The sequence below is a fragment of the Podarcis pityusensis genome, assembly GCF_964106645.2.
Source record: "Podarcis pityusensis genome assembly, chromosome: 2".
NCBI classification, from domain to species: Eukaryota; Metazoa; Chordata; class Lepidosauria; order Squamata; family Lacertidae; genus Podarcis; species Podarcis pityusensis.
The window spans coordinates 128,115,702-128,143,687 of record NC_138029.1 but is presented as its reverse complement, the minus strand read 5'-3'; the positions used below and the strand labels follow the sequence as shown (position 1 = coordinate 128,143,687).

Below are 27,986 nucleotides of genomic sequence, written 5' to 3'. Positions count from 1 at the left end.
AAGAGAGCCTCAGAGGCCCTGCAGGGATTTTCTGGCTGGAGGGGAAGCCTCCCAATGTTGGGGGCCCCATCCACAGCTTCCACAGTAAAATCCCTGCTTTATCTCATTTCTGGCCAGAGAGCTTCCCCTCTTCCACCCTCCATCCATCCCTCCACGTCCCCATCTCCACTCCTCTGGGACTCACCAGATCTCTCGGAGGTCCCTGGGAGGGAGTGCTCAAAGGCTGTGGGGAGGGATGCAGGAGACAACCTGACCAGGTCAACCGTCCATCTTCCCTCTTCCATCCTCGCTAGCTTTGCAGGATCCGTCTCTTTCATCCTTCCTGAGGAGTCAAGGAGCCAGAAGAAGCTGCATTGTCCTGGGAGAGAGGAAGAAGCAAAGGGAGCCTCAGAGGCCCTGCAGGGATTCTCCTGCCCTAGATATTCTCCTGCCTCTGGAGAAGAACAAGTGGGGCAGCCCCTTCTCATCAGAAGCCCCATTTGTAAACATCTCCAGTGCTTGCAGTTTCCCGTTTGCTAATCACCCCACTTCGTAAGGATGGCAGGGTCTGCACAATAGTGACCTGAGAGTTGATCCCATTGAACTCATTGGGGCTTATGAACAGAACTTGGTGCCAAAACGAGTTACCATCCTGTCCCTGAGCCTGAAAACTGCAACCCCAGAGCATGGGCAGAAAACAGATGAGTAGCTAATACCTGTAAGTGGCCCCATGCTTGGTGCTTTCTACGGAGAGTCCTGTTGACGCAGATGTTTTGGCCATATTTGCCTCTTGCATGTGGACCAAATCTTTGGGGAAGCTCTTCATCTCCAATTGGTAGGAAAGAGGGTTCATTAACCTGCTGGTGGGAGGAGGTGGCTTTTCAGCCCATAAATTCAACTCATGCTGGAATATCTGGTGGGCTGGATCTGGAGCACAAAGGGTCAAGTTCTACTTGCATGAGCCCTTGTGTTCCTTCTTCAAACTTATTAGGCAGGAACGTCAGAGGTCAAATCTGGGGAATATTTCATTCTGGGCTTCTTACGGCAGAGCACAGAAGACATGCAATCAATTCTTTTCAGTTCTGTCAAGTAGGTCCTTCCCTAGATTTCTCAAGTGCAAGGACCCAGGGCTGTCTGAGTTATGGGGTTCCTTGGGGTCCAGGTCAGCTGGCTAGTCAGGATTGTCACCTGCAGAGTATATGTCAACTAAAGCAGGATAGTCTGCCTTGAACTGAGGACTTTTTGGAGGTGTTGCTGTATGTGGAAGCAGAGGAGCTGGTGATGCCACATTTTTGAATAATCTTCAGACTGATACACCACTCCTCCTTAGATATTCTCTGTGCTTATGCACTATGTTCACAAACTTTACACTCCTCTTGTGACAAGATTCCCAAAGGCTTATGGTAGCTTGAGAGAAGTAGCTTATTTTGAGACAGCACCCATTTCCAATTCTTGTTTATCAAAACCCTCTCCCTGGTTTGATTTTGGCTTCTGACAGGACAGCAGAGCATTTGATAACCTTGCATATCGTTTCATATTGATATAAGGATCTGGTGTGCAAATTCCAGTACAGTGGTACCTCGGGTTACATAGGCTTCAGGTTATATACGTTTCAGCTTACAGACTCCGCTAACCTAGAAATAGTACCTCGGGTTAAGAACTTTGCTTCAGGATGAGAAAAGAAATCATGCTCCGGCGGCGCGTCAGCAGCAGGAGGCTCCATTAGGTAAAGTGGTCTTCAGGTTAAGAACAGTGTCAGGTTAAGAATGGACCTCTGGAACGAATTATGTACTTAACCCAAGGTACCACTGTACAGTACAAGCTTCTTAAGTGTTCTGTCTGGACCCAGAGCATGAGCTACTCTTAAGTAAGTTAAAAGGTATTTTTAAGTCAACTTTTTAATATTGCACTATTTTAATTTTTTTAAACATTTTTGCTCTTCTTTGTACTTATAGACCTCCTTTTGCCATGTGGACGAATTAAACCTCCCTTATTGATCTATTTTTAATGGTAGGGAAAGAGATATTGTTGTATTATCTGGTTCCACAGACTCTGCCAGATTTTATTCCAGAAGGTTTTACAAGTATCTATCAGGATGGTAAGAATTTTATTACAGTCAGCCAAAAAGGATTTTATGCATTCTATGTCCCTTGTTAGTAGTACAAGTCACCCAATGACAGATAATTTCTCATTTGCACCAGAGGCTTGGGAGAAGGAGTCTTTTATCCTTGTATTAGCATTTCCTGAGGATAGTTCTGAAATTTTCTTTCTCATTAGTTCCTCTACTTGTTTAGCCTGAATTTGGGCTTGAGTCGCTTGAGCTCCTGGTCTCAGTGCCAGAGATGACTTAGCAGTTGAGCTGCCTGGGCCCAAAACCTCTTTCGGCTCATCCTTAGAGCTGCTGAGAGATCCTATAAGGTCAGTAATAGGATCTGGCTCCTGCTGTTTCTTAGCCACCTCCTCATTTTCCTTATTCATGTAAAATGGAGTAATTTTTGCTTGTGCTTTCTTCAGAGAAGCTCTCTTTGGAGGAGGGTCTGTGGCACTTGGGGAGAGAACATACATTTTGTAACTACTCTGGGTCAACACTGTCTTTCCCCTTAATTCCTCATCATGTTTCCTGATATCATTAATAATCATAATCATAATCATAATCCTAGCCTGAGGAAGAAATTGAGGCTGAAATGACTGAAGAATGCAAATGAATGTTTGTGAAAGAGGAAGAAGGGAAGGGAGTTACTGCCTTTTTTGGCTGGTATTACCTAACTTATTTATGGGAACTGGAGATTCGAAAAGCCTGGCTCGTTCCAGGGATGGATTTAATTTGGCTCAGTCGTGGAATCCGCTCCATCTCCAAGCTCAGTCATTTCTTTGCTCAACCAAAAACAGAGAGATGCAGAAAGGGAAACAGAAAATTTGACAGGATGTTCCTCCACATCCCTGAGATCTCAGAAGCCTACACTGAAGAAGGCCTGGGCAGCTCAGACCAGCCTCCTCACGGTTGGAAAAGGCAGGACTGGTGGAAGAATATTCCCAGACAGAACAGGAGATGCATCTCCTATGGAGAGTTGTGGGTGTGTTAACATCTCAGATGCTGCAGGTGGCGCTATTGGGCTCCCTCAAAATAGAGGTTTGTCCTTCAGAGATCTGTATGGAATTTCAAAACTGATCTTATGATCCAGCAGGGAGCCTTACCAGAGAGGCCACGATCCCAGGATTCTCCTCCTTCACTTGCTTCTGCAGAGCTCTCTGGTCAGGATCCAGCAAAGCCCAGTCCTCCTCTGTGAAAGGAACAGCTACGTCTTCAAAGCACACTGGACCCTAAGAGAAAAAGGGAGAAGAAAGATGATATTTTTCTACACATTGTTCTGTTCTTTTCTGCCTCTTAATAGCTGCATTCTTTTATCATTATTCTTTTCCTTCATGCTTATTTCAGTATCTTAATGGAACAATTTTGTTGTGTATTTAAATGATGGGGGAGAGACATGTGTTGTTGCATCTGGGACAGAGGAAGTGGTCCTGTTGTGCTGCTGCAGATGCAGACGGGCTTTTCTTCTCCCTGTGCTCCCCCCACGTGGGAATGTTCCCTTCTGTCTACATCCTCTGGTCACAAATGTGACTTTTCCCTCCCTCTGTTGGGGGTTTATTTGCCTGCCCACTTTTCCTTGACCCAAAGCCCCCTCCCTAAAAAGGAAGAGCAGAGCTGCAGACCTCCTGCGAAGTGGCCCCTCCCTGGCTTGGCAGAGAGGACAAAGGAGGACCCTCTGCTCCCTGACTTGGGGGTCTCTCCCCCCCCCCCAGGCATGATCTGAGCAGGGACCCCCATGCCCCCTCCCTGCCCCCCAGGGACCCCCTTCTCCCCATTGCACCCTCAGGGGGAGGAGAGAGGAGACTCACCCGAGTCCAGGAGGGGCTTTTGCAAAGGAGAGAAGAAGGCAGGGAGGGAGGGGGAGGGGGGATTTAGCCCTGGAGGACCTTCACTCCCCCTTCACTTCCCGTCCTCTCTAGGACTCCAGCTCTGCTCCTCTTAACCCTTGCAAGCCCAGCCCTCCCTATCCCCGCGCCTGCGCTTAGGGGCTCCCTTCCCTCCCCCCCTCAGTCCGCCCCCCAAACCCAGGGGGTCCCCTCAGCCCTCCTTCTTGGGGTTTCCCTTCCCTCCCCCCTCTCAGTCCGCCCCCCACACCCAGGGGGTCCCCTCAGCCCTCCTCCTTGGGGGTCTCCCTTCCCTCCCCCCCTCAGTCCGCCCCCCACACCCAGGGGGTCCCCTCAGCCCTCCTCCTTGGGGGTCTCCCTTCCCTCCCCCCTCAGTCCGCCCCCCACACCCAGGGGGTCCCCTCAGCCCTCCTTCTTGGGGCGCTCCCTTCCCCCCCCTCTCAGTCCGCCCCCCACACCCAGGGGGTCCCCTCAGCCCTCCTTCTTGGGGGTCTCCCTCCGCTCCCCCCCCTCAGTCCGCCCCCCACACCCAGGGTGTCCCCTCAGCCCTCCTTCTTGGCGGTCTCCGCTCCCCCCTCTCAGTCCGCCCCCCACACCCAGGGGGTCCCCTCAGCCCTCCTTCTTGGCGGTCTCCGCTCCCCCCTCTCAGTCCGCCCCCCACACCCAGGGGGTCCCCTCAGCCCTCCTTCTTGGGGGTCTCCCTCCGCTCCCCCCCCTCAGTCCGCCCCCCACACCCAGGGTGTCCCCTCAGCCCTCCTTCTTGGGGGTCTCCCTCCGCTCCCCCCTCTCAGTCCGCCCCCCACAACCAGGGGGTCCCCTCATCCCTCCTTCTTGGCGGTCTCCCCTCCCCCCCTCAGTCCACCCCCCACACCCAGGGTGTCCCCTCAGCCCTCCTTCTTGGCGGTCTCCGCTCCCCCCTCTCAGTCCGCCCCCCACACCCAGGGGGTCCCCTCAGCCCTCCTTCTTGGGGGTCTCCCTCCGCTCCCCCCCCTCAGTCCGCCCCCCACACCCAGGGTGTCCCCTCAGCCCTCCTTCTTGGGGGTCTCCCTCCGCTCCCCCCTCTCAGTCCGCCCCCCACAACCAGGGGGTCCCCTCATCCCTCCTTCTTGGCGGTCTCCCCTCCCCCCCTCAGTCCACCCCCCACACCCAGGGTGTCCCCTCAGCCCTCCTTCTTGGCGGTCTCCGCTCCCCCCTCTCAGTCCGCCCCACACACCCAGGGGGTCCCCTCAGCCCTCCTTCTTGGGGGTCTCCCCTCCCCCCTCTCAGTCCGCCCCCCACACCCAGGGGGTCCCCTCAGCCCTCCTTCTTGGGGGTCTCCCCTCCCCCCCTCAGTCCGCCCCCCACACCCAGGGGGTCCCCTCAGCCCTCCTTCTTGGGGGTCTCCCTTCCCTCCCCCCCTCAGTCCGCCCCCCACAACCAGGGGGTCCCCTCAGCCCTCCTTCTTGGCGGTCTCCGCTCCCCCCTCTCAGTCCGCCCCACACACCCAGGGGGTCCCCTCAGCCCTCCTTCTTGGGGGTCTCCCCTCCCCCCTCTCAGTCCGCCCCCCACACCCAGGGGGTCCCCTCAGCCCTCCTTCTTGGGGGTCTCCCTCAGCTCCCTCCTCTCAGTCCGCCCCCCACACCCAGGGGGTCCCCTCAGCCCTGCTTCTTGGGGGTCTCCCCTCCCCCCTCTCAGTCCGCCCCCCACACCCAGGGGGTCCCCTCAGCCCTCCTTTTTGGGGGTCTCCCTTCCCTCCCCCCCTCAGTCCGCCCCCCACACCCAGGGGGTCCCCTCAGCCCTCCTTCTTGGGGGTCTCCCTTCCCTCCCCCCCCTCAGTCCACCCCCCACACCCAGGGGGTCCCCTCAGCCCTGCTTCTTGGGGGTCTCCCCTCCCCCCTCTCAGTCCGCCCCCCACACCCAGGGGGTCCCCTCAGCCCTCCTTCTTGGGGGTCTCCCTCCCCTCCCCCCCCTCAGTCCGCCCCCCACAGCCAGGGGGTCCCCTCAGCCCTCCTTCTTGGGGGTCTCCCTCCCCTCCCCCCCTCAGTCCGCCCCCCACAGCCAGGGGGTCCCCTCAGCCCTCCTTCTTGGGGGTCTCCCTCCCCTCCCCCCCCTCAGTCCGCCCCCCACATCCAGGGGGTCCCCTCAGCCCTCCTTCTTGGGGGGTCTCCCTCCGCCCCCCCTCAGTCCGCCCCCCACACCCAGGGGGTCCCCTCAGCCCTCCTTCTTGGGGGTCTCCCTCCGCACCCCCTCTCAGTCCGCCCCCCACACCCAGGGGGTCCCCTCAGCCCTCCTTCTTGGGGGTCTCCCTCCGCTCCCCCCTCTCAGTCCGCCCCCCACACCCAGGGGGTCCCCTCAGCCCTCCTTCTTGGGGGTCTCCCTCAGCTCCCTCCTCTCAGTCCGCCCCCCACAGCCAGGGGGTCCCCTCAGCCCTCCTTCTTGGGGGTCTCCCTCCGCACCCCCTCTCAGTCCGCCCCCCACACCCAGGGGGTCCCCTCAGCCCTCCTTCTTCGGGGTCTCCCTCCCCTCCCCCCCCTCAGTCCGCCCCTCACACCCAGGGGGTTCCCTCAGCCCTCCTTCTTGGGGGTCTCCCTCCGCACCCCCTCTCAGTCCGCCCCCCACACCCAGGGGGTCCCCTCAGCCCTCCTTCTTGGGGGTCTCCCTTCCCTCCCCCCCCTCAGTCCGCCCCCCACACCCAGGGGGTCCCCTCAGCCCTCCTTCTTGGGGGTCTCCCTTCCCTCCCCCCAGCTTCTCCCCTTGAACTCCCGCCTGACTCCTCTTCCTCTCCTCCCCACCTTCCCCTCCAAGCTCCCCCCTCAGAAAAGGCGCCTTGTCTTTTCCCGCCAAAAGGCCTGGCTCCGCCCCCCGCTGGCTTGGCAGCCAATCAGAGCGAGGCTCCAGCCCCCTGGGGGGGATTTCTGAGGGACGAAGTCCGCTGACTGGCCTGGCTCTGCTGTCCATCACAGGCCCAACCAAGGGGGGCATCCGGCAGACTCCCTATATCTCTAGAGATCATCTACGTCTGTCAGTTACCTGTCAATCCATTTTAGGGTTTGAGATCATTTGAAATAACTGTGCCGGGTGCCAGAGCCCTGAGGGGCCTAAGTTTAATCAACAGTAGCAATAAATGGATGGCGGAAAAGTCTGGGAAGGGGCGAGCCCCTCCCTGCCCCCTCAAGGCTCCTCTCAGGCTCATCCAGGGTCCAAGGCCTCCTCCATTTTTGGAGGGCCAGGAAGTGAGTGGCCCCTGCAGCTTCGCCTGCTGGAAAGGGGGCGACATGCCAGAGGCCAGCCTGGCAGGGTTGTTGTGGAAGGAGGAGCTCCTGGGAGGAAAGGAGGTGCCAGGGAAATGCCATTCTAGAATTATTATTATTATTATTATTATTGCAAGAGGCGGGGAGTTCCAAAGGGCAGGTGCTGCCACACTAAACCACGCAGTGCTGGAAAGGGGGTGAAAGGCAAGCGGCCAGCCTGGCAGGGTTGTGGAAGGAGGAGCTCCTGGGAGGAAAGGAGGTGCCGTGGAAATGCCATTCTAGAAGTAAAGAGCCTCCGCCTCTCACTCCTCTTTCAAACGAGAACCAGGGGTGTGTATTGTAGCAGGAACCTCCCCCCCAATCATTCAGTTTGTACAAACTTCACACACACACACACACACACTACAAACATTGCGCTTCTGTTATAAATTCATAGAAAATCCACCATACATCGGATCTGCACTGTTCCACTTTTATTTTACTCCATGAAGGAAGGACTACAAAATGGGGAAGGTTTGATACAGGGCAGCCCAGCACATCCACAGGAGCCCTGCCCAGTTGCTATGCCAACCCTGATGGTCCTAGACAGAAGACAATCAAGATCACAAAGAACTTGCATGTGGGAGTGGATTCAGCATGGACTGAAACAAAGGACAATTGTTGTGTATTGAGTCAAAGGATTTTATATCTGTATTATTATTGTCTGTCTTTGCATTAGGGTAAAGTAACTGCCTTTTGGTTCCAGAGGGTACAGCTACTATTGGTTCATTTAAGCTGCTGTATTTGGATCCTCTGTCTTATTGGTTCCCTCCAAAAGGCAGGACTGTGATTGCCTGATATTGTTCCCTCCAAAATGTATCCTTTCTTGCTAGTTCCCTGTCCCTATAAATGTAGCTTTCCTCTCCCCAGTCGTGAGTCTTGTTGCTTTAATAAAGAAGTGTTACTAGAGAACTGTCTCCAGCATGTTATATCAGGAGAGCTGAAATCACAAACCCCACGTCACAACAACTGGCGACGAAGGTGGGATCCGGAATGCTGAGGAGCGGTTAAACGCAGCCCTGCCTCAGAGTCCGGATTGCAGCTAAGAACAAGACTCACTGGCCAGCTGAGAAGACGACCCTGCCACAGGACAATGGAGAGTCCAAGGGTATTGGAGCCCTTCCAGCCATCAGAGCCCGACACGTGGGAAGACTACGTCGAACGCTTCGAGTTCTTCGCAGAGGCTCAAGGGATCACCGATGCCAGCAAAAGAAGGGCCACATTCCTGAGCTACTGTGGGCCTGAGACCTTCAAGCTGGCCAAGGCATTGCTTGCTCCAGCGAAGCTAAGTGAGACATCTCTCAAAGATATTCTTGCCGGCCTGACAAGCCACTTGGCGCCTACTGAGACCAAGATGGCTTGGCGGATGGAGTTTCATAAGAGGCAGCAGCGTGCTGGGGAGTCTGCATCTGCATTTCTTTTTTTTTTTTTAATAGAAATTTATTGGGTTTTACAATAACAATACACATAATAAGCAATGTAACATACATCTTGACATAATTTCACATTTTCTTTGGACTTCCTCACATCTCCCGCTCCCACTTTCATCGTTATAGCATTTTGTCAGCAATTTATTATCTTATTTGCAATCTTATATCCCTTCTATGTTTCATAATCTTCTACTTCTCAAAAAGGGTTATATTTTCTCAATCTCACTTATTTTCTTAAAATCATCTAAGTTTAGTGGTGCTCAGTTATATTGATCTAGCGTCCTGTTTAGCATTCACTCAAATTGCAATGTTTTTGTAAATAGTTCTTAAATTTCTTCCAATCCTCCTCAGTCCTCTCTTCTCCCAGGTCTCGAATTCTGCCGGTCATCTCGGCCAGTTCCATGTAGTCTATCAGTTGCATCTGCCATTCTTCCAGTGTGGGTAGATCTTGAGCTTTCCAATGCTTTGAGAGTAGTATCCTTGCTGCTGTTGTTGCATACATAAAAAATGTCTGGTCCTTCTTTGCCACCCCTTGGCCGACAATACCCAAAAGAAAGGCCTCTGGTTTCTGCATCTGCATTTCTAGCTGAACTGCGGAAGCTCGCTCAGCACTGCGACTTCCAAAATCTGGAAGAGACTCTCCTGGATCGGTTTATCGGTGGTCTGAGCAGCAAGAAGGCCAGAAGACGCATTGTGGCTAAAGAAGAGGTTACCCTTGCTTCAGCCTTGAAGGAGGCCACCGCCACGGAGAATTATGAAAGAGAGGAGCTTGATGCCAGTCGCAAGGCCCCTAAGCCACAGATAGAAGTTGCGCATGCCATGGACGAGCTAGAGGCTACTCTGAGCCAGAGCCCAGTCCGTGGGGTCGAGTCAGTGAGTCAGGCCTGCACAGTGCACAAAGATCACCGAGGCAGGTGCCCAGGTTGTGGCGGAAACCATGAGCGGAAGAGTTGTCGTTTCCGGGATGCTATGTGCCGGACGTGCGGGAAGACAGGTCACATCGCCAGGGTCTGTAGATCGGCGGCGTTGGGAGCGACAGGAGCACCTAGACCAGAGCATCGCAGACCGCCCGCAGCAACCCATTTTCTAAAGGACTGCCACTACGTTACGGAGATCAACGGGAGGGTCGTGCAGTTCCCAGCACAAGGCAAGGCACACGTCAAGGTGAAGATTGAGGGTCAGCAGTGCGACATGGAGGTGGACTCCGGATCTGGATTCACTATCGTGTCGGACCAGACCGCGAGGACATTCTTCCCCAGGGGTAAGTTGCCCCCTCTGGAACCCTTCCCGGCAACCTTGCAGTCATACTCAGCGGGCCGCATCCATGTTATGGGAATGTGTGCCGTGAGAGTACAGTACCGGGACAAACAGGCTGTACTCAAACTGGTGATTGCGAAGGGCAGTCGCCCCAGTCTCCTGGGCACTGACTGGTTCCCCGCCCTGGGACTGAGTATATCAGGGCTTAATTCAATCCAAACCTGCCCTGAGATGAGCGAGGCATTATGCAAAGAATTTGCTGGTCTCTTTAATGGAAAACTGGGTTGTTGTAAAGGGCCCCCAGTTGACTTCGAGTTGGACCCTGGGGTGGCCCCAATCCGACTCAAACCAAGGCGAGTGCCATTTGCACTGCAACCCAAGATCGAAGCAGAGCTGGATAAATTGGTCAAGCAGGGAGTTCTCTCACCCGTGGACTCTGCTAAGTGGGAGACTCCAATCGTCACGCCCCTTAAAGCAAATGGGGAAGTCAGGATCTGTGCAGATTACAAATGCACTATCAATAAGGCACTCAGGGGAAACTCATACCCCATTCCAGTCGTATCACATCTGTTGGCTAAACTGGCTGGGGGCAAGGTGTTCGCCAAAATTGACCTGGCACAAGCTTACCAACAGCTGCCAGTAACCCCACAATCAGCGGAAGCACAGACTATTGTCACACATAAAGGGGCGTTCAGAGTTAACAGATTACAATTTGGAGTTTGTGTGGCCCCAGGGATTTTTCAAGGGCTCATGGAACACCTGTTAAGAGGTCTGCCGGGGGTCTTGCCATTTTTTGATGACGTTTTGATTGCTGGAAAAGACCCACAGGAACTGGTTGCGCGTGTTCGTGCAGTGTTGCTCAAGTTCAAGGAGGTGGGGTTGCAACTGAAAAAGGAAAAATGCAGTTTTGGGGTGCCAACTGTGGATTTCTTGGGGTTTAAAATTGATGCATCAGGCATCCACCCCACAGATGCTAAGATTAAGGCCATCATCGAGGCGCCACGACCACAGAACAAGACGGAGTTGCAGTCATTCCTGGGACTTATTAACTTTTATCATTCGTTCTTACCCCAGAAAGCTTCGGTAGCTGAACCATTACATAGACTGTTGCAGAAAAAGACTGTGTGGCGATGGGGGCAGGGGCAGCAGAAGGCTTTTGACTCCTTGCGAGGAATGCTGAGTAGCAGGAGTGTCCTTGCTCATTATGACGAGTCAAAGCCTCTGGTCCTGGCATGTGATGCCTCTCAATACGGCCTGGGGGCGGTGCTAAGTCATAGGGAACCGGATGGGTCGGAAAAGCCCATCTCTTTCTATTCCCGTACGTTGTCGCCCACGGAGCGCAACTATGCTCAAATTGACAAAGAGGCGCTTGCAATTGTGGCAGGAATCAAAAAGTTCCATGATTATGTGTACGGTCGCCATTTCTACATTGAAACGGACCACAAGCCACTGTGAGGGTTGTTCAACCCGAACAAACAAACGCCACAAATTCTCTCCCCCAGAATGTTACGTTGGTCTATATTCCTGAACGGGTTCCAGTACACCTTGACCCATGTGCCGGGGAAACGGTTGTGCCACGCGGATGCACTGAGTCGATTGCCCCTTCCCGGCGGGAGCACTGAGGATCCTGCTCCAGCGGAGCACATAATGATGCTGGAAACACTTCCGGGGGCTCCTGTAACGGCTACTGATATAGCTGAGAAAACGAGGAAAGATGCTGTTCTCTCCCGTGTGCTCACTTGGGTGGGGAGGGGGTGGCCAGGTGGTCCGCATGAAGACAAATTCAGGCCTTATGCGACTAGGCAGCACGAGTTGTCCATGCATAAGGGTTGTCTCCTGTGGGGAGATAGGGTGATCATCCCAGCACCACTGAGAAACAGGGTTCTTGAGACGCTTCACATGGGACACCCGGGAATGGTCAGGATGAAGTCGCTAGCCCGATGTTATGTGTGGTGGCCTGGAATGGACCAGAACATAGAACAATGGGTACGAACATGCAAGGCATGCCAAGAGGTGCGGCCGGAAGTGGCCAGAGCACCAGTCCACTGGTGGGAGCAGTCCAGATCTCCCTGGAGCCGGCTGCACTTAGATTTTGCTGGGCCATTCCAAGGAAAGGTCTTTTTGGTTATCGTTGATGCATATTCCAAATGGTTAGAAGTGGCGATGGTCTTAGATAATCTTGATTTATTGCTCAGATAAGCGTGAGGTCCGGCACGCTTCCCCCATCGCAGCTCTGCATTCCAAGAGTCCGACTCATCTGAGCATAGCAGAGTTTCAACAGCGGTAAGAGGAAACCAGAAAAAAAAACTCCAGTGCCTTCTTCAGTGTGCTTAAATAAAGTCCACACAGGATCTTAGCAGCTAAAAGCAGTTTTATTTACAGCAGGCTATCCATTATCTATCACAGCGAACAGCATCGTGAAAACACGTCCTCTCTCCTCAAAAGCGAAAGTAGAGAGACAGAACAAAGACTTTAGTCTCTCGGAACTGACGTAGCATTTCCCCCCTCCCACTAGTAGGCAGAGCGTACACTCTGAGCTGTTTAACCCTGTAAGCTCAGGTTCTCTTCACACCCCCTCTCGCTCTGCGCTACTGTGGGGAAAGTAAGTACAGAACTTACCCCCAACTCCAAACCACCACAAAACTCCCCATGACGCTGGAAGCTTAAAGGTTTGGTTAATCCATCGGCCAGGTTACTGTGACTGGCACAGTACTTCAGTCGTATCAAACCTGACTGAACACTCTGACACACATTTTGGAAACGTATGTCCAAATGCTTGGTTCTCGCCTTAAATTGTGCAGATTCAGCCAACTTCAAACAAGGCTGATTGTCTTCCCAAACCGTGATGGGCAAGCTACAATCCCCATAGATCTCTTGCACCAAGCATCTATAGAACTCTAGTTCTCGGCACAAGTCTGACAGTGCACTGAATTCAGCCTCAGTAGAAGACAGCGCAATGAGACTTTGCTTCCGGGACTTCCACCCAACCAGTGACTTCCCAAACTTTATCACCAACCCAGACACAGACTTGCGGTCCTGCGAATTCGCCCAGTCACTGTCCACATAGCATGTGAGCTTCGCCTCACCTTCAGCTGGCAGCTTAAGACAGAAGTCTTTGGTATGCTGCAGGTAGCGCAGTACCCGCTTGATACCGTGCCAAGCACTCACACTGGGCTTTGACGCTTCCCTACTTAGCAGGTTGGTAGCAAAGGCAATGTCTGGTCTGCTCCATTGGGACAGATACAACAGACTACCTAGAGCTGACTGAAAGATCTCAGCATTCTCAAACTCAGCACTTTCTGCTTGCTGGCTATCTTTTACGAAGTTCGTCTCCATGGGTGTCCGAACTCCTGCACAATCGGACATTCTGAACTTCTCCAGCAACTGCTCAATCTTGCCTCTCTGACTGAGCAAGAAGCTACCATCCTCAGTTCTCGCTATCTGGACACCTAGGTAGATCTTTACTGCACCCAGGTCCTTGAGCTGAAACCGTTTCCCAAGCTCTTTGGCAAACTTCTGCACCTGTTTGTCTGCCTTTCCAACATGGATGATGTCATCAACGTAAAACAACACCAGTTCCTGTGAGTCTCCTGATCCTCTAAGGAACAGGCAACTGTCAGCAAGACTCTTCCTGAAACCTAGCTTCTCCAAAGCTTCATTCAGGCACAAGTTCCAATTCCTGGCCGACTGCTTCAGGCCGTAAATTGACTTGTGAAGTTTCCACACAGTACCTCGCTCATTGCCCTCAAACCCAGGAGGAGGAAGCATGTACAGATCCTCCTGGAGGTCTGAGTTCAAGTAAGCAACATCCACATCAAAATGATGCACCAGCAAACCTCTTTGTGCAGCGATGGCCAAGACCAAGCGTAGAGACTCACTCCTACACGTGGGCGCATAAATCTCCGTATAATGCAACCCCCTCTGCTGCGTGAATCCTCTTGCCACTAATCTGGCCTTATACTGCGGTTCTCCTGTCGCTGTGGGCTTAAGACGGTAAACCCAGCGGCTACCCACTGCCTTTTCACCCACCGGCAACTTCGTGAAGGAGAACACACCTAGAGACTCCATTGAGCTCATCTCCTTCTGCATCACCTCATGCCATTTCCTGGCTTCTTCCTGAGGCAGTTTCTGAACATCCTCAAAACTCTCGGGTTCACACTGTGCCATTCCGACCCACACACTAGTGACGGCAAACCTTTCAGGAGGTTTCCCCTTGGTCGTCCGCGTTGAACGGCTCAGCACTACTTCAGGAACCCCCTCTGACCCACTAGGGCCAGCCAGAACATCCTTGGCATCAGAGAGCTCCCCCTCTGACTTACTGCGCCTTCTGGACTTCTCAGCCGAACCTGTGGGGGAAGATGGAGCACTGCGTTGCTCAATCTTCACAGCCTTGGGAGAAGTTCTCCCCTCTGCCTGCACTGGGCCTGGACTTTGAGCCTCAGTCGCAGGTTCAACCTCTTCCTCTCCTTCATCAGCAGAGTCTAGCAGACTCTCTGACAGAATGTCAGGGTTCCCATGTATCCTTGCCCAGCCACTCTGCTCACAGAAGTCAGCACTGTTGCTGAGCAGAATCCTGGACTGATTCCCTGACGGATACGCAAACCTCCACCCCTTGGTCCCTGGCTCATACCCACAAAAAATCATCTTCTGGGACCTGGGTTCACCTTTCTTGCGTTTGGCCTTTGGTATGAGGACCCAAGCCTCACAGCCAAAAACGCGGAAGTAGTGCACTTTCGGTTTCTTGCCATGAAGCAAGAAATACGGTGTGTCACCTACCACTGAATTGAACGACCTGTTCAGAACAAAGTTGGCCGTTCGCCAAGCCTCCCCCCAAAAACGCTGTGGGAGCCCGGCATCAAACAAAAGAGCTGCGGACATCTCCCCTAGAGTCCTATTCCTGCGTTCCGCGATCCCATTCTGTTGGGGACTGTGTGGAGAAGTCAACCTGTGTTGAATCCCCTTTTTGCGGAAGAAACTTTGCAGTGCAGACCCGGTGAACTCCCCACCGCGATCGCTCTGAAAGTTTTGCACCCGTGTGGAAAACTGCAGTTCCACAGCCGCAATCCAGTCTTTGATTAGCGGCGCAGCTTCATCTTTGCGTTGAAGCAAAAAACACCAAGAATTCCTCGTATGGTCATCAATCAGAACCAGCGAATATTTGGCTCCGCCCAAACTGCTCACAGAAAACGGTCCACACAAATCTGCATGAATTAATTGAAAAGCCCTAGTGGTCACCCTCTCAGACCTTGGGTATGTGCACGTTTTCACCTTTGCGGACTTGCACGCTCTGCAATCTAGAAACTTAGCACATGATTTCATTTTGCACCCTTGCGTATACTCCGGGATCCTTTTCACCGACCCCCACGACACGTGTGCCATACGTCTGTGCCAGAGATGTTGACACGCATCATGAACTGGAACATTGGCACACTGCGCTTGAGCCTCCTCCGTGTCATCCGTGTCATCTGGACCTGCAAAAGAAGCATTTATCACAAACAACCTGTCTTTACATTCAACACTGACTAGGTGCTGTCCATTCTTGGAAATAGAACACTTATTGTTCTCAAAACACACTCTGTAGTTCTCAGCAAGAAGTGCACTGACAGACAGCAACGCGCAGGACAGTCCTGGAACAACAAAAGCCTGGATTGAGTCCTGCAAGAAAGAACAAAACAGTGAGCCACTCTGCGTGAGTGGGTGTCGAGTCCCATCTGCTAAACAGACAGTCTTCCCAGATTTTACAGAGGTGCAGTTCTCCAGGAATCCACCAGATGGCACTAGGTGATGAGACGCTCCAATGTCGACCACAAAAGCCAGCTCAGCATCCTGTTGACAACTTTTGACTACAGCCATAGAGGCAGCCAAATGTTTACGTTCAGTGTCTCTGCCAGCTGCCTTCAGCTTGCCTTTCCCACGCTTTGAAGACGAGCTCTTTATCTGGTTGCTACGGGAGACGGCCTTGGGCTGTTCCTGTGCCTCCACTGGACATTCTCTCACCAGATGGGAGGGGGAGCCACAGCGATAACAGCGGCGACGCGTAGCAACAGCTCTCACAGCTCCCTCTTCAGCCATTCCTTTGTTCCCTGCACCCCCACCTTCGGGTGCACAGCCTGGGCCTGCACGCTCCCCAGCACTCTGGTTGTAGGCCTCAACATCACACGGCCCCTCGGAGACAAAGCAGCTACTCCCAGCTGTAACTTCAGGAACATGGCCAGCAGCCCCCTCTGGGCTCTCGGCTTCCTGCCTGCTCTCGGCTTTCTCCCGGCCCTGGGCTCCTGCTGAGTTCTCACACATACTCCTCAGCACCTGCCAGGCGGCCTGAGCCGACTCAATGCCCTCCAGGTGGGGCAACAGCATAGCGTCCACGCTTGCTCTCAACATGCAGAGCTCCCTTTGCATTCTCAGCTCTCTATCTTCCAGGAGTGCAGCCTCCAGTTCTGCTCCTCCTTCTTCAGCAGCAACTGGCATGGGTGGGGCAGGCTCCTTCTGGGTTATACTCCAGAACCCTGTGGCCAAAAACCACCCCCTGACTCTTCTAACCCAGATATCCCAGGACTGGGTTGTGAGCTTTTCAAACGGGACATCATAAAAGTCCTGGAGCTCAGCCATCTCCTCCCCCAGTGCTCCCATTGGGGCTTTGAAGTACTCACGCGTACCAGCCAGCTTCAAAGGAGAGGCCTCCAGCGTCCCTTTGCAGCACACAGCTTGCAGCCAGCTTCCCTGCTTTTCTCCCAGGCAAAGCCTCAAAGCAGGACTTTTGCATTCCGGCAGCAAAACAACAGCTTCTCAGTTTTCAGCCTTCTTAAGCACACAGCACATCAAAGGCAGGCTTCCTCTAATTGCAATTACTGCCCCCATAACCTCTTAGATAATCTTGATTTATTGCTCAGATAAGCGTGAGGTCCGGCACGCTTCCCCCATCGCAGCTCTGCATTCCAAGAGTCCGACTCATCTGAGCATAGCAGAGTTTCAACAGCGGTAAGAGGAAACCAAAAAAAAAAAACTCCAGTGCCTTCTTCAGTGTGCTTAAATAAAGTCCACACAGGATCTTAGCAGCTAAAAGCAGCTTTATTTACAACAGGCTATCCATTATCTATCACAGCGAACAGCATCGTGAAAACACGTCCTCTCTCCTCAAAAGCGAAAGTAGAGAGACAGAACAAAGACTTTAGTCTCTCGGAACTGACGTAGCATTTCCCCCCTCCCACTAGTAGGCAGAGCGTACACTCTGAGCTGTTTAACCCTGTAAGCTCAGGTTCTCTTCACAGATGGTCCCTAGCATGGCATCAGCTGCCGTCATCAAGGTGTTGAGGCAGCTGTTTGCAACCCACAGGTTACCTGAGACCATTGTATCAGATAATGGGGCAGCTTTTGTATCCCAAGAATTCAGGGCATTCTTGGCTGATAACTTCATAAGAGGGGTCACATCCGCGCCCTTTCACCCATCCTCCAATGGGCAGGCTGAGCGCATGGTAAGAACAGCCAAAGAATCCATTGCGCGCTTAATGGAGGGTAACTGGTCAGCTCGCATCGCGCGAATGTTATTTTTGCAGCATGCGACGCCGTGTACCGCAACGGGCAAGTCGCCAGCTGAGCTGCTCTTGGGTAGGAGACTGGTAACGGTGCTGGATTATGTCCACCCGGATAAAATGCCAAACCATAATTCAAGAACAACCCCCCAGGCTGAGACTGACACAACAAGGTATCTCGCCCCTGAAGATCTGGTCTGGGTGAGGAACTATTCACGAGGTTCGCGGTGGGTGGCTGGTGTGGTCACCCGGGCTAGTGGACCTGTGTCCTATTATGTGACCTTGGAAAATGGGCAAGTGTGGAAGAGACATATCGATCAGCTGAGGCGCCGGGCGCTCAGCAGGGAGGAGCCAGATAATTCATCCCAGGCTAACGACGCAGAGCCGCAAGACCAGAGTGAAAATGGCCCAAAGGTGCAATCACCAGGGGCTTTAACAAATGAACCAGGGTCTGCTAGTCCTCACGATGACGAGGTACAGATAGGGGACCCTGAGATGTCGGGGACTCCATCTGTTCCTGACGAAACCCCTAGAGCAGCCCCTCTACCACAGGTAACACCCAATCCAGAACCTGCAACACCTGTTGTCAGGAGATCAAGTAGAAGTTGTAGGCCCCCACAGTACCTGAGAGATTACGTCTGCTGTGCTCACTAGGGGGGAAGGGGTGTTGTGTATTGAGTCAAAGGATTTTATATCTGTATTATTATTGTCTGTCTTTGCATTAGGGTAAAGTAACTGCCTTTTGGTTCCAGAGGGTACAGCTACTATTGGTTCATTTAAGCTGCTGTATTTGGATCCTCTGTCTTATTGGTTCCCTCCAAAAGGCAGGACTGTGATTGCCTGATATTGTTCCCTCCAAAATGTATCCTTTCTTGCTAGTTCCCTGTCCCTATAAATGTAGCTTTCCTCTCCCCAGTCGTGAGTCTTGTTGCTTTAATAAAGAAGTGTTACTAGAGAACTGTCTCCAGCATGTTATATCAGGAGAGCTGAAATCGATCAGATCTTCCCTCTGGGGGCAGGAACCTGGAAACTCCCCTTTGTCTCCTGGAAGTGACTCATGGGGAGGGGGAAAGGGGGAACCAGCCAGGTGACAGGACACTCAGGTTACCACCACAACTCCTCCCTCAACCCCTCCTTTCTGTGATGTATGCGTGATGTTTCTGGGGGTGAGCTTGACCTACAGGGTGGGAATTTCAAAAGTCTTTATAAGGCCTTGCACACCATTTTTCTGTGTCCTTTCTCTCTCCTGCAAGTGAGGGGAGCACCCTGTTGCAACAGTTCAATAAAGGCCAAGCCTATAAAGAATGTTAGAGTGATGTTGGATTGAAAATAAGTGGTTTCCAGCTGTACAGGATAAAGCTATAGATAGACTAAGATTAAAGATTAGGATTAAAGAAGTTTAAGGAAATGGAAATTGGGTACTTAAGAGGTAAAATTTTAATGCTATATTACATTAAGATTAAAGATTGGGATTAAAAAAGTGGAAAAGAAATTGCTGGACAAAGAATTTGGACTGGAATACAAAAGAGGGAGGTATGAGGAAGTCCAGAAAATAAGTAAATTCAAAAACGGAAATGAAAAGGTTATTGTTTTTAATTGTTCTGTTTCTTTTTTTGTTTTCTGTTCTCTGTGTTTTTCTTCTTTTTTTGGATAATGTATTGTGTATGTGTGTATTTCTTTTTTATGTTTTTCTGTTTAACTTTTTACTGAAACCTTAATAAAAATCATTTAAAAAAAACAAAAACAATAAAGGCCAAGCCTACAGGCTGCTGATTTGCTCCAGTTTACTCTGGTTGGTGTCTTTACTTTTTGTCCAAGGGAGCCCTTGGATTTTTCCGGTAACAATATATATATATATCTATGTATGTTGGTAGGTAGGTAGATGAAAGATGATAGATATGTATGTGTATATAACAGACAGGCACAAAGTTGCCCTCATCCAAGATGGCTGTGGGGCCTCATCCAAGATGGCTAGAAGGACCAGTTGCCCTGACCCAACATGGCCTCTGCTCTTGCCCAAAAGCAGCTGCTCCCCTTCAGGCCGATGTTCCCCTTCCTAGAAATGGGGGCCTAGTGCTTCCCTCGCTTTCTGCTCCCTTCCCTGAGTACTTGCACCATTCCACGCTTTGGACGCAGCCCCGCTTCCCTGGCGGAACAGCAGGATTAAGGGCACCAGGAATATATACCCTTTACGAACTCCAGAGGGGAGCTTCTCAATTTCTTCCTCAGCCTAAACATAATAATAATAATACTGCCATATAACAGTAGATTGTAGGTTGTAGGTGGTGAATTGGAAAGGAAGAAGAAGGGAGACAACAAGAAAAATCCACACAATGGAGAAACCATATAAATATTCAGAGTGTGGAGAGAACTTTAGTCGGAGCTCCCAGTCCACTTCCCATCAAGGGAAGCTCTTCGTTCAGAAGGAGAGCCTCACTTCACATGAAAGAACTAACGGGGGGAAGAAATTAGTGCTTGAAACGTGAGGAAAGCTTCCTTCGCAGCTCCATTCTCAATTCCCAAGAGATACTTCATACAGGGGAGTGTTTGGAAAAAGCTTCACCTGGAAAACCTGTCTCAGTTTCCATTCAATAAATCACAGCAAGGATAATCACAGAATTTTAGAAAATGATATAAGGCATAAGGTATAACTGGTATAAGGAAACTTGATGAGGAATTAAGGGGAAAGACAGTGTTGACCCAGAGTAGGTACAAAATGTATGTTCTCTCCCCGAGTGCCACAGACCCTCCTCCAAAGAGAGCTTCTCTAAAGAAAGCACAAGCAAAAATTACTCCATTTTACGTGAATAAGAAAACGAGGAGGTGGCTAAGAAACAGCAGGAGCCAGATCCTATTACTGACCTTATAGGATCTCTCAGCAGCTCTAAGGATGAGCAGAAAAAGGTTTGGAGCCCAGGCAGCTCAACTGCTAAGTCATCTCTGGCACTGAGACCAGGAGCTCAAGCGACTCAAGGCCAAATTCACGCTAAACAAGTAGAGGAACTAATCTGAAAGCAAAATTCAAAATTAAAGCAAGTATAAAAGACTGCTATTCCCAAACTTCTGGGACAAAAGAGGGATTATCAGTCTTTGGGTGGCTTGTAGTACTAACAGAGGACATGGAACACTTAAAATCCTTTTTGGCTGAATGTAATAAAATTCTTACCATCCTGATAGGAACTTGTAAAACCTTCTGAATAAAATCTAGCAGAGTCTGTAGCACCAGATAATACAACAATTTCTCTTTCCATACCATTAAAAATAAATCAATAAAGGAGGTTTGATTCGTCCACATGGCAAAAGGACGTCTATAAGTACAAAGAAGAGCAAAAATGTTAAAAAAAATTAAAATAGTGCAATATTAAAAAGTTGACTTAAAAATACTTTTTAACTTACTTAAGAGTAGCTCATGCTCTGGGTCCAGACAGAACACTAATTCGTTCTCAGATGTCCGTTCTTAACCTGAAACTGTTCTTAACCTGAACCGCCACTTTAGCTAATGGGGCCTCCCGCTGCTGCCGCACCACCAGAGCACGATTTCTGTTCTCATCCTGAAGCAAAGTTCTTAACCCGAGGTACTATTTCTAGGTTAGCGGAGTCATAGAATCATAGAATCATAGAGTTGGAAGAGACCACAAGGGCCATCGAGTCCAACCCCCTGCCAAGCAGGAAACACCATCAGAGCACTCCTGACATATGGTTGTCAAGCCTCTGCTTAAAGACCTCCAAAGAAGGAGACTCCACCACACTCCTTGGCAGCAAATGCCACTGTCAAACAGCTCTTACTGTCAGGAAGTTCTTCCGAATGTTGAGGTGGAATCTTCTTTCTTGTAAGTAAGAAGTCTGTAAGCTGAAGCGTATGTAACTGAAGCGTATGTAACCTGAGGTACCACTGTACTGGAATTTGCACACCAGATCCTTATATCAATATGAAACGATATGCAAGGTTATCAAATGCTCTGATGTCCTGTCAGAAGCCAAAACAAAACCAACTAGGAAGAGGGTTTTCATAAACAAGAATTGGAAATGGGTGCTGTCTCAAAATAAGCTACTTCTCTGGAGATAGATTGAAACTGCAGAGTTTTTAAAAACTAAAAAACAAAGTGCGAGACTGGCTTCATTATTATCAGATAATGGAGGCATACAATTTGGACAAGAAAATTGGCTTCCAGGTGGAAAAATCAAAATTAGAAACAGAACTGTTAGAACCCTAAACTAAGATTTTGTCAAAGATGTATAACTTGCTGTTGAAATGGAATACTCAGGATGAAACGGTGAAATCTGCTATGATTAAATGGGCACAAGATGTTGGACATAACATTATGTTTGCTGACTGGGAACAGTTATGGACCACAAGTATGAAGTTTATGGCATGTAATGCCTTAAGAGAGAATATTATGAAAATGATATACGGGTGGTACATGACCCCAGTCAAGCTTGCAAAAATCTATCATTTGCCCGATAATAAATGCTGGAAATGTAAAGAAACTGAAGGTACATTTTTTCACCTTTGGTGGACGTGCCCAAGGATTAAGGCTTTCTGGGAAATGATATATAATGAACTGAAAAAGGTATTTAAATATACCTTCCTGAAGAAACCAGAGGCCTTTCTCCTGGGCATAGTCGACCAATCAGTGTTAAAGAAGGACAGAACTTTCTTTATGTATGCTACAACAGCAGCAAGAATACTTATTGCAAAGCATTGGAAGACACAAGATCTACCCACACTGGAGGAATGGCAGATGAAAATGATGGACTATATGGAACTGGCGGAAATGACTGGCAGAATCCGAGACCAGGGAGAAGAGTCGGTGGAAGAAGATTGGAAGAAATTTAAAGACTACTTACAGAAATATTGTAAAATTAATGAATGTTAGAATGATGACGGATTGAAGTTAAGCGGTTTCTAGCGGTAATGGTATAAAAGAATATTGAAAAATTGGTTTTTAATAGGTAAAAATTTAATGTTATAATATATTAAGATTAAAGATCAAGATTAAAAAGGAGGGAAAGGAATTGCTGGACTAACAAACTGAATTGGAATACAAAAGAGGGTGGTATGAGGAAGTCCGGGAAACAAGTAAATCTAAAAGAAGTGATGAAAAGATGGAATTGTTTTTAACTGTTTTTTTCTTTTTTGTACTTTGTATTTTGTATCTTTCCTTTTTATTGTTAATTTTTTTATTGATGTGATCTTTTTCTTTTGAAATGTTAATAAATATCATTTAAAAAACAACAACAAAATAAGCTACTTCTCTCAAGCTACCCTAATCCTTTAGGTATCTTCTCCCAAGAGGAGCGTAAAGTTTGTGAATATAGTGTATAAGCACAGAGAATATCTATGGAGGAGTGGTGTATGTTGGAATATGAGTGTGACGCAGCTGCAAACTGGCAGCTTGGTATTTACATCACAAGATGTGGCTAGCTGTGGGAAAGAATGTTCCCGGAAGTTCACAGGATTTACAAGGCTTTGTTCTGTGTGTAATATGAGACCTTCCTGTTGCGTATGTGAAGGAAGTCTGAGTCTCTTGCTCGGAGGAGACTGAACTGATCGGACATTTTTTTGTAGAGTTGTGCAGTCAGAAATAAACAAGACATAAAAGACTTTCTGACGATCTTCTTTCTCCTGCTGGTATGCAAGGAAGAAGGGGGTGTGCATCTTACCGGCTGGGAGATGTCGCCTATCAAGATCTTCCTGGACTGCGGGGATGTCAGCCAGAGTAGATCACCGGTAAACAAGCCCCGGGATCTGGGAGAGAGGCCAGCCTCTCCCGAGGGGGGCATGTTTTCCAACAGTGTTTTAGTCTCAAGATTATTCCGAAATGTGGCATTACCAGCTCCTCTGCTTCCACATTCAGCAACACCTCCAAAAAGTCCTCAATTCAAGGCAGACTATTATCCTTTAGTTGACATATACTCTGCAGGTGACAATCCTGACTAGCCAGCTGACCTGGACCCCAAGGAACCCCATAACTCAGACAGCCCTGGGTCCTTGCACTTGAGAAATCTAGGGAAGGACCTACTTGACAGAACTGAAAAGAATTGATTGCATGTCTTCTGTGCTCTGCCATAAGAAGCCCAGAATGAAATATTCCCCAGATTTGACCTCTGACGTTCCTGCCTAATATGTTTGAAGAAGGAACACAAGGGCTCATGCAAGTAGAACTTGACCCTTTGTGCTCCAGATCCAGCCCACCAGATATTCCAGCATGAGTTGAATTTATGGGCTGAAAAGCCACCTCCTCCCACCAGCAGGTTAATGAACCCTCTTTCCTACCAATTGGAGATGAAGAGCTTCCCCAAAGATTTGGTCCACATGCAAGAGGCAAATATGGCCACATCTGCCTGGCTTGCAATGAGAGAGCTCAAAGAACGTCAACAGGACACTCCATAGAAAGCACCAAGCATGGGGCCACTTACATGTATTAGCTACTCGTCTGCCCATGCTCTGATGTTGCAGTTTTCAGGCTTAGGGACAGGAAGGTGACTGGTTTTGGCACCAAGTTGTGTCCATAAGCCCCAGTGAGTTCAAGGGTTCTACCTTGAGGTCACTACTGGACAGACCCTGCCAGTGAGGTACCACTGTAATAGCTACTCTGCTATTTTCTGCCCATGCTCTGGGGTTGCAGTTTTCAGGCTTGGGGACAGGGTGGTGACTGGTTTTTGCACCAAGTTCTGTCCATAAGCCCCACTGAGTACAGTGGGATCTACTCTCAGGTCATTACTGTGCAGAACGTGTCAGCCTTGCGAAGTGGGGTGAGGAGCAAACAGAGGAAATTGAAACCACTGGAGAGGTTTAGAAATGGGGCTTCTGTTGGGAAGGGGCCACCCCATTTGTGCTTCTCCAGAGGCAGGAGAATATCTAGGGCAGGAGAATCCCTGCAGGGCCTCTGAGGCTCCCTTTGCTTCTTCCTCTCTCCCAGGACCCTGCAGCTTCTTTTGGCTACTTGACTCTTCAGGAAGGATGAGTGAGACGGATCCTGTCAAGCTAGAGGAGATGGAAGAGGGAAGATGGACAGATGACCTGGTCAGGTTGTCTCCTGCATCCCTCTCCACAACCTCTGAGCACTCCCTCCCAGGGACCTCCGAGAGATCTGGTGAGTCCCAGGGGAGTGGAGATGGGGACATGGATGGATGGAGCCGGAGAGGAATTGGGGCTTGCTCAGCTTGGGGGTGGGAGGAGGCAGGCAGGCGGATGGAGATGGAGAAGGGGAGCACCTTTTCGGGCTCCCCCACCTACCTGGCTGCCTGCCTACGCTTTTGTCATCTGCAGGCAATTTCAGCTAGGAATAGATCACAGCTCCCCGGCCACTGCGATGTATTGGCAGCTCAAAAGGTCTAAAACCAGTTCTGTGATCTGGATGCCCTGCCAATGTCTGACAACTCACTGATCCATCGCGCCGCACTGGACTCCTTAAAGGAACCTGATCCTGCTGTGCAGTGTGAACTCAGATGGGGCCTCCGTGTGTTGCCTTTTTCTCTTCTTTTTGTATAACTTTTATTAGCTTTATAAAACAGGGAACATAGGAATAATAAATGATACAAATATGTAGGCTGAGTCTGTATATCTCAAACCTTCTCATCTGTCTACATCCTCTGTTCCCAAAGGTGACTTTTCCCTCCCTCTGATGGGGGTTTATTTCCTTGACCCAAAGCCCCCTCCCCCCAAAAGGAAGGCAGTATCAGGATCCCAAGGAAGAGCAGAGCTGCATATTTCCTGCGAAGTGGTCCCTCCCTGGCTTGGCAGAGAGGACAAGGGAGGACCCTCTGCTCCCTGACTTGGGGGTCTCCCCCCACCAGGAATTATCTGAACAGGGACCCCCATGCATTCCCTGCACCCCAGGTAGTGGCATAACAAGGTCAGGGGGTACCTGGTGTGGAAAAGTTTTTGTCACCTCCCCAGTATTGACTTCTTTTTTTTTTTTTTTTTTGCCTACAAAAATGTTTTGACTTTATTTCATATTTTCTTACAAAGTATTGTGGATTCTGGGCCTCCGATAACAAGTAGGCCACTGTGGACAGTTACTTAAATCTACAGGATGCATTGTGTTTTCGCTTGTGTTATTTTATTTATATTTATTGCTTATTTATTTCATAAAATTTATTTTAAACAACCTGCAAAGTTGTTTACCAATACAAAAAACAAGAACAACACCACAGCAGTAAAATCAATAAAAATTAACAAGCCTACTTTAAAACACAGAAAAGCTAAAATATTAAAAGAGATTAAAATTACTTCAGCTTCCTAAGCATCTGACTATGCTTGCCTAAACAAGAATGCTCTTAGCAGGTGCCAGAAAAGAGTCTAGCAAAGGCACGCGCTTTATTGCAAGAGGCGGGGAGTTCCAAAGGGCAGGTGCTGCCACACTAAACAACGCAGTGCTGGAAAGGGGGTGAAAGGGGGTGAAAGGAGGAGCTCCTGGGAGGAAAGGAGGTGCCGTGGAAATGCCATTCTAGAAGTAAAGAGCCTCCGCCTCTCTCTCCTCCTCCAAACGAGAGCCAGGGGTGTGTGTGAGTGTAAACAAATAGAGTGAGGGGGGAAAGTATTTGATCCCCTTCTAAATTTGGGTTTTTTGCCCTCTGACGAAGAAATGCCTAGTCCACAATATTAATGGTAGGTTTATTGTAGCTGTGATTTTGGGGGGGGGGGGCGGTTCTTGTTCCTACTTTTCTCTCTTTTATTTATTCCCAATATCATCCCGATCTTAATCCTTTATCTTATCTTGACAGCCACTGGCATGCAACGTTCATCATATTTAACAGATCTATATCTAAATTAACATGCATGATGAAAATTGTGCTCTTCTTGTTGTTGTCCATCAATTGTTTTCGGTGCAGTCCCTCCTCAGAAGGCCCTATTTCATTCCACCATCTTATCTTCCAGGACTCTGGGCTGTCTTCCTGCTTTCCTTTGTTTAGTTAAAATTAAGACACATGTAATGTATTTTAACTGACTGATATTTTCCCAAACCGAAGAATCTTTTGTAAGAGACCACACTGTGCGATAGATTTCACAGTTAATACTTGTTTGGTTCCTCTAGAATCCAAGCTTGCTCCCCCTGAGCCCTAAGGGAAGATTACAAAGATCAAAGATTCACCTTCACTTTTATAAATCCATATATGACAAAAGTCCATGCATGCAGATGTGGTTTCCTGTTCCCCAGTTGTAATCTGTCGGTTGTCTGCAGCCCTCTTTTTCAACCCCGTATAAATTATTTGGTGGGCAATGAATGAATCTTTTCCCACATGCCAAACACTAAGACGTTGTCTCTCTTGTATGGATTCTTTGATGGGAATTGAGATCACCACTCTGACGAAAGCTCTTTCCACATTCCAAGCACTGATAGGGTTTCTCCCCTGTATGTATTCGTTGATGGGAAGTGAGCGTCCCCCTTTGACAGAAGCTCTTTCCACATTCCAAGCACTGATAGGGTTTTTCCCCTGTATGAATTCTTTGATGAGAAGTGAGATGACTCTTTCGATTGAAGCTCTTTCCACACTCCAAGCACTGATAGGGTTTCTCCCCTGTATGAATTCTTTGATGAGAAGTGAGATTGGCGCTTTCACTGAAGCTTTTCCCACATTCGAAGCACTGATAGGGTTTCTCCCCTGTATGAATTCTTTGGTGGGAAGTGAGACCGGTGCTATGACTGAAGCATTTTCCACATTCCAAACACTGATAGGGTTTCTCCCCTGTATGTATTTGTTGATGGGAAGTGAGCGTCGCCCTTTGACAGAAGCTCTTTCCACATTCCAAGCACTGATAGGGGTTTTCCCCTGTATGAATTCTTTGATGAGAAGTGAGATGACCCTTTCGATTGAAGCTCTTTCCACATTCCAAGCACTGATAGGGTCTTCCCCCTGTATGAATTCTTTGATGGGAAGTGAGTTTACCACTCACACGAAAGCTCTTTCCACATTCCAAGCACTGATAGGGTTTCTCCCCTGTATGAATTCTTTGGTGGGAAGTGAGATCACCACTCACACGAAAGCTCTTCCCACATTCGAAGCACTGATAGGGTTTCTCCCCTGTATGAATTCTTTGGTGGGAAGTGAGTTCACCACTCACACGAAAGCTCTTTCCACATTCCAAGCACTGATATGGTTTCTCCCCTGTATGAATTCTTTGATGCACAGTGAAATTATTCTTTCGATTGAAGCTCTTTCCACATTCCAAGCACTGATAGGGCTTCTCCCCTGTATGAATTATTTGATGAGAAGTGAGATGGGCCCTCTGGCTGAAGCTCTTTCCACACTCCAAGCACTGATACGATTTCTCCCTACTCTGTGTTATTTCGTGTGACGTGAGGCTATTCCTTCGAATGAAGCTCTTTCTTTGATGGGAGTTGGACTGGGAGCTCTGATGGATGTTCTCTCCACACTCTGAATATTTACATGACTTCTCCGCTATGTGGATCCTGTTGTGCTCTCCCTTGTTCTTCCCTTCTAAGTCATCACCACCTGCAATGAAGAGAGATGCTAATTAGAGTCTCAGGAGGAAATGGGAGCTCCAGATTATTGAACAATGTTAATGAATGCTTGTGACAGAGGAAGATCTGAAGAGAATGAGATGTGAGGCCGTCCTATAG

General features: G+C 49.7%; 2 protein-coding genes and 1 long non-coding RNA gene across 8 annotated transcripts in view; 1 reads left to right on the top strand and 2 right to left on the bottom strand.

Moving 5' to 3' along the window:
• LOC308465792 (uncharacterized protein) overlaps positions 1 to 27,986 on the top strand; it is a 430,090-nt gene that overhangs the window by 172,118 nt on the left and 229,986 nt on the right. For 2 of the 6 annotated variants that reach the window (XM_080986032.1, XM_080986036.1), the window contains one exon: positions 24,321 to 24,494. In XM_080986032.1, the coding sequence (XP_080842158.1) occupies positions 24,321 to 24,494 (174 nt within the window). Of the gene's footprint in view, positions 1 to 20,284; positions 20,392 to 23,994; positions 24,192 to 24,320; positions 24,495 to 27,986 lie in introns of those variants that run through there. The other 4 variants (XM_080986039.1, XM_080986038.1, XM_080986037.1 and 1 more) reach the window with 4 other exon arrangements.
• The window catches only part of LOC308465694 (uncharacterized protein), a 386,527-nt gene that overhangs the window by 176,618 nt on the left and 181,923 nt on the right, over positions 1 to 27,986 (bottom strand). Inside the window, exon 6 of the mRNA XM_080985781.1 lies at positions 185 to 275. Coding sequence (XP_080841907.1) covers positions 185 to 275 — 91 coding nt within the window. The remainder of the gene's footprint in view (positions 1 to 184; positions 276 to 27,986) is intronic.
• LOC308466273 lies at positions 2,835 to 4,027 on the bottom strand. The gene is made up of 3 exons (XR_013980688.1): positions 3,877 to 4,027; positions 3,175 to 3,300; positions 2,835 to 2,848 (listed from the first exon to the last, which is right to left on the bottom strand). It is a non-coding gene; the product is annotated as an uncharacterized lncRNA (long non-coding RNA).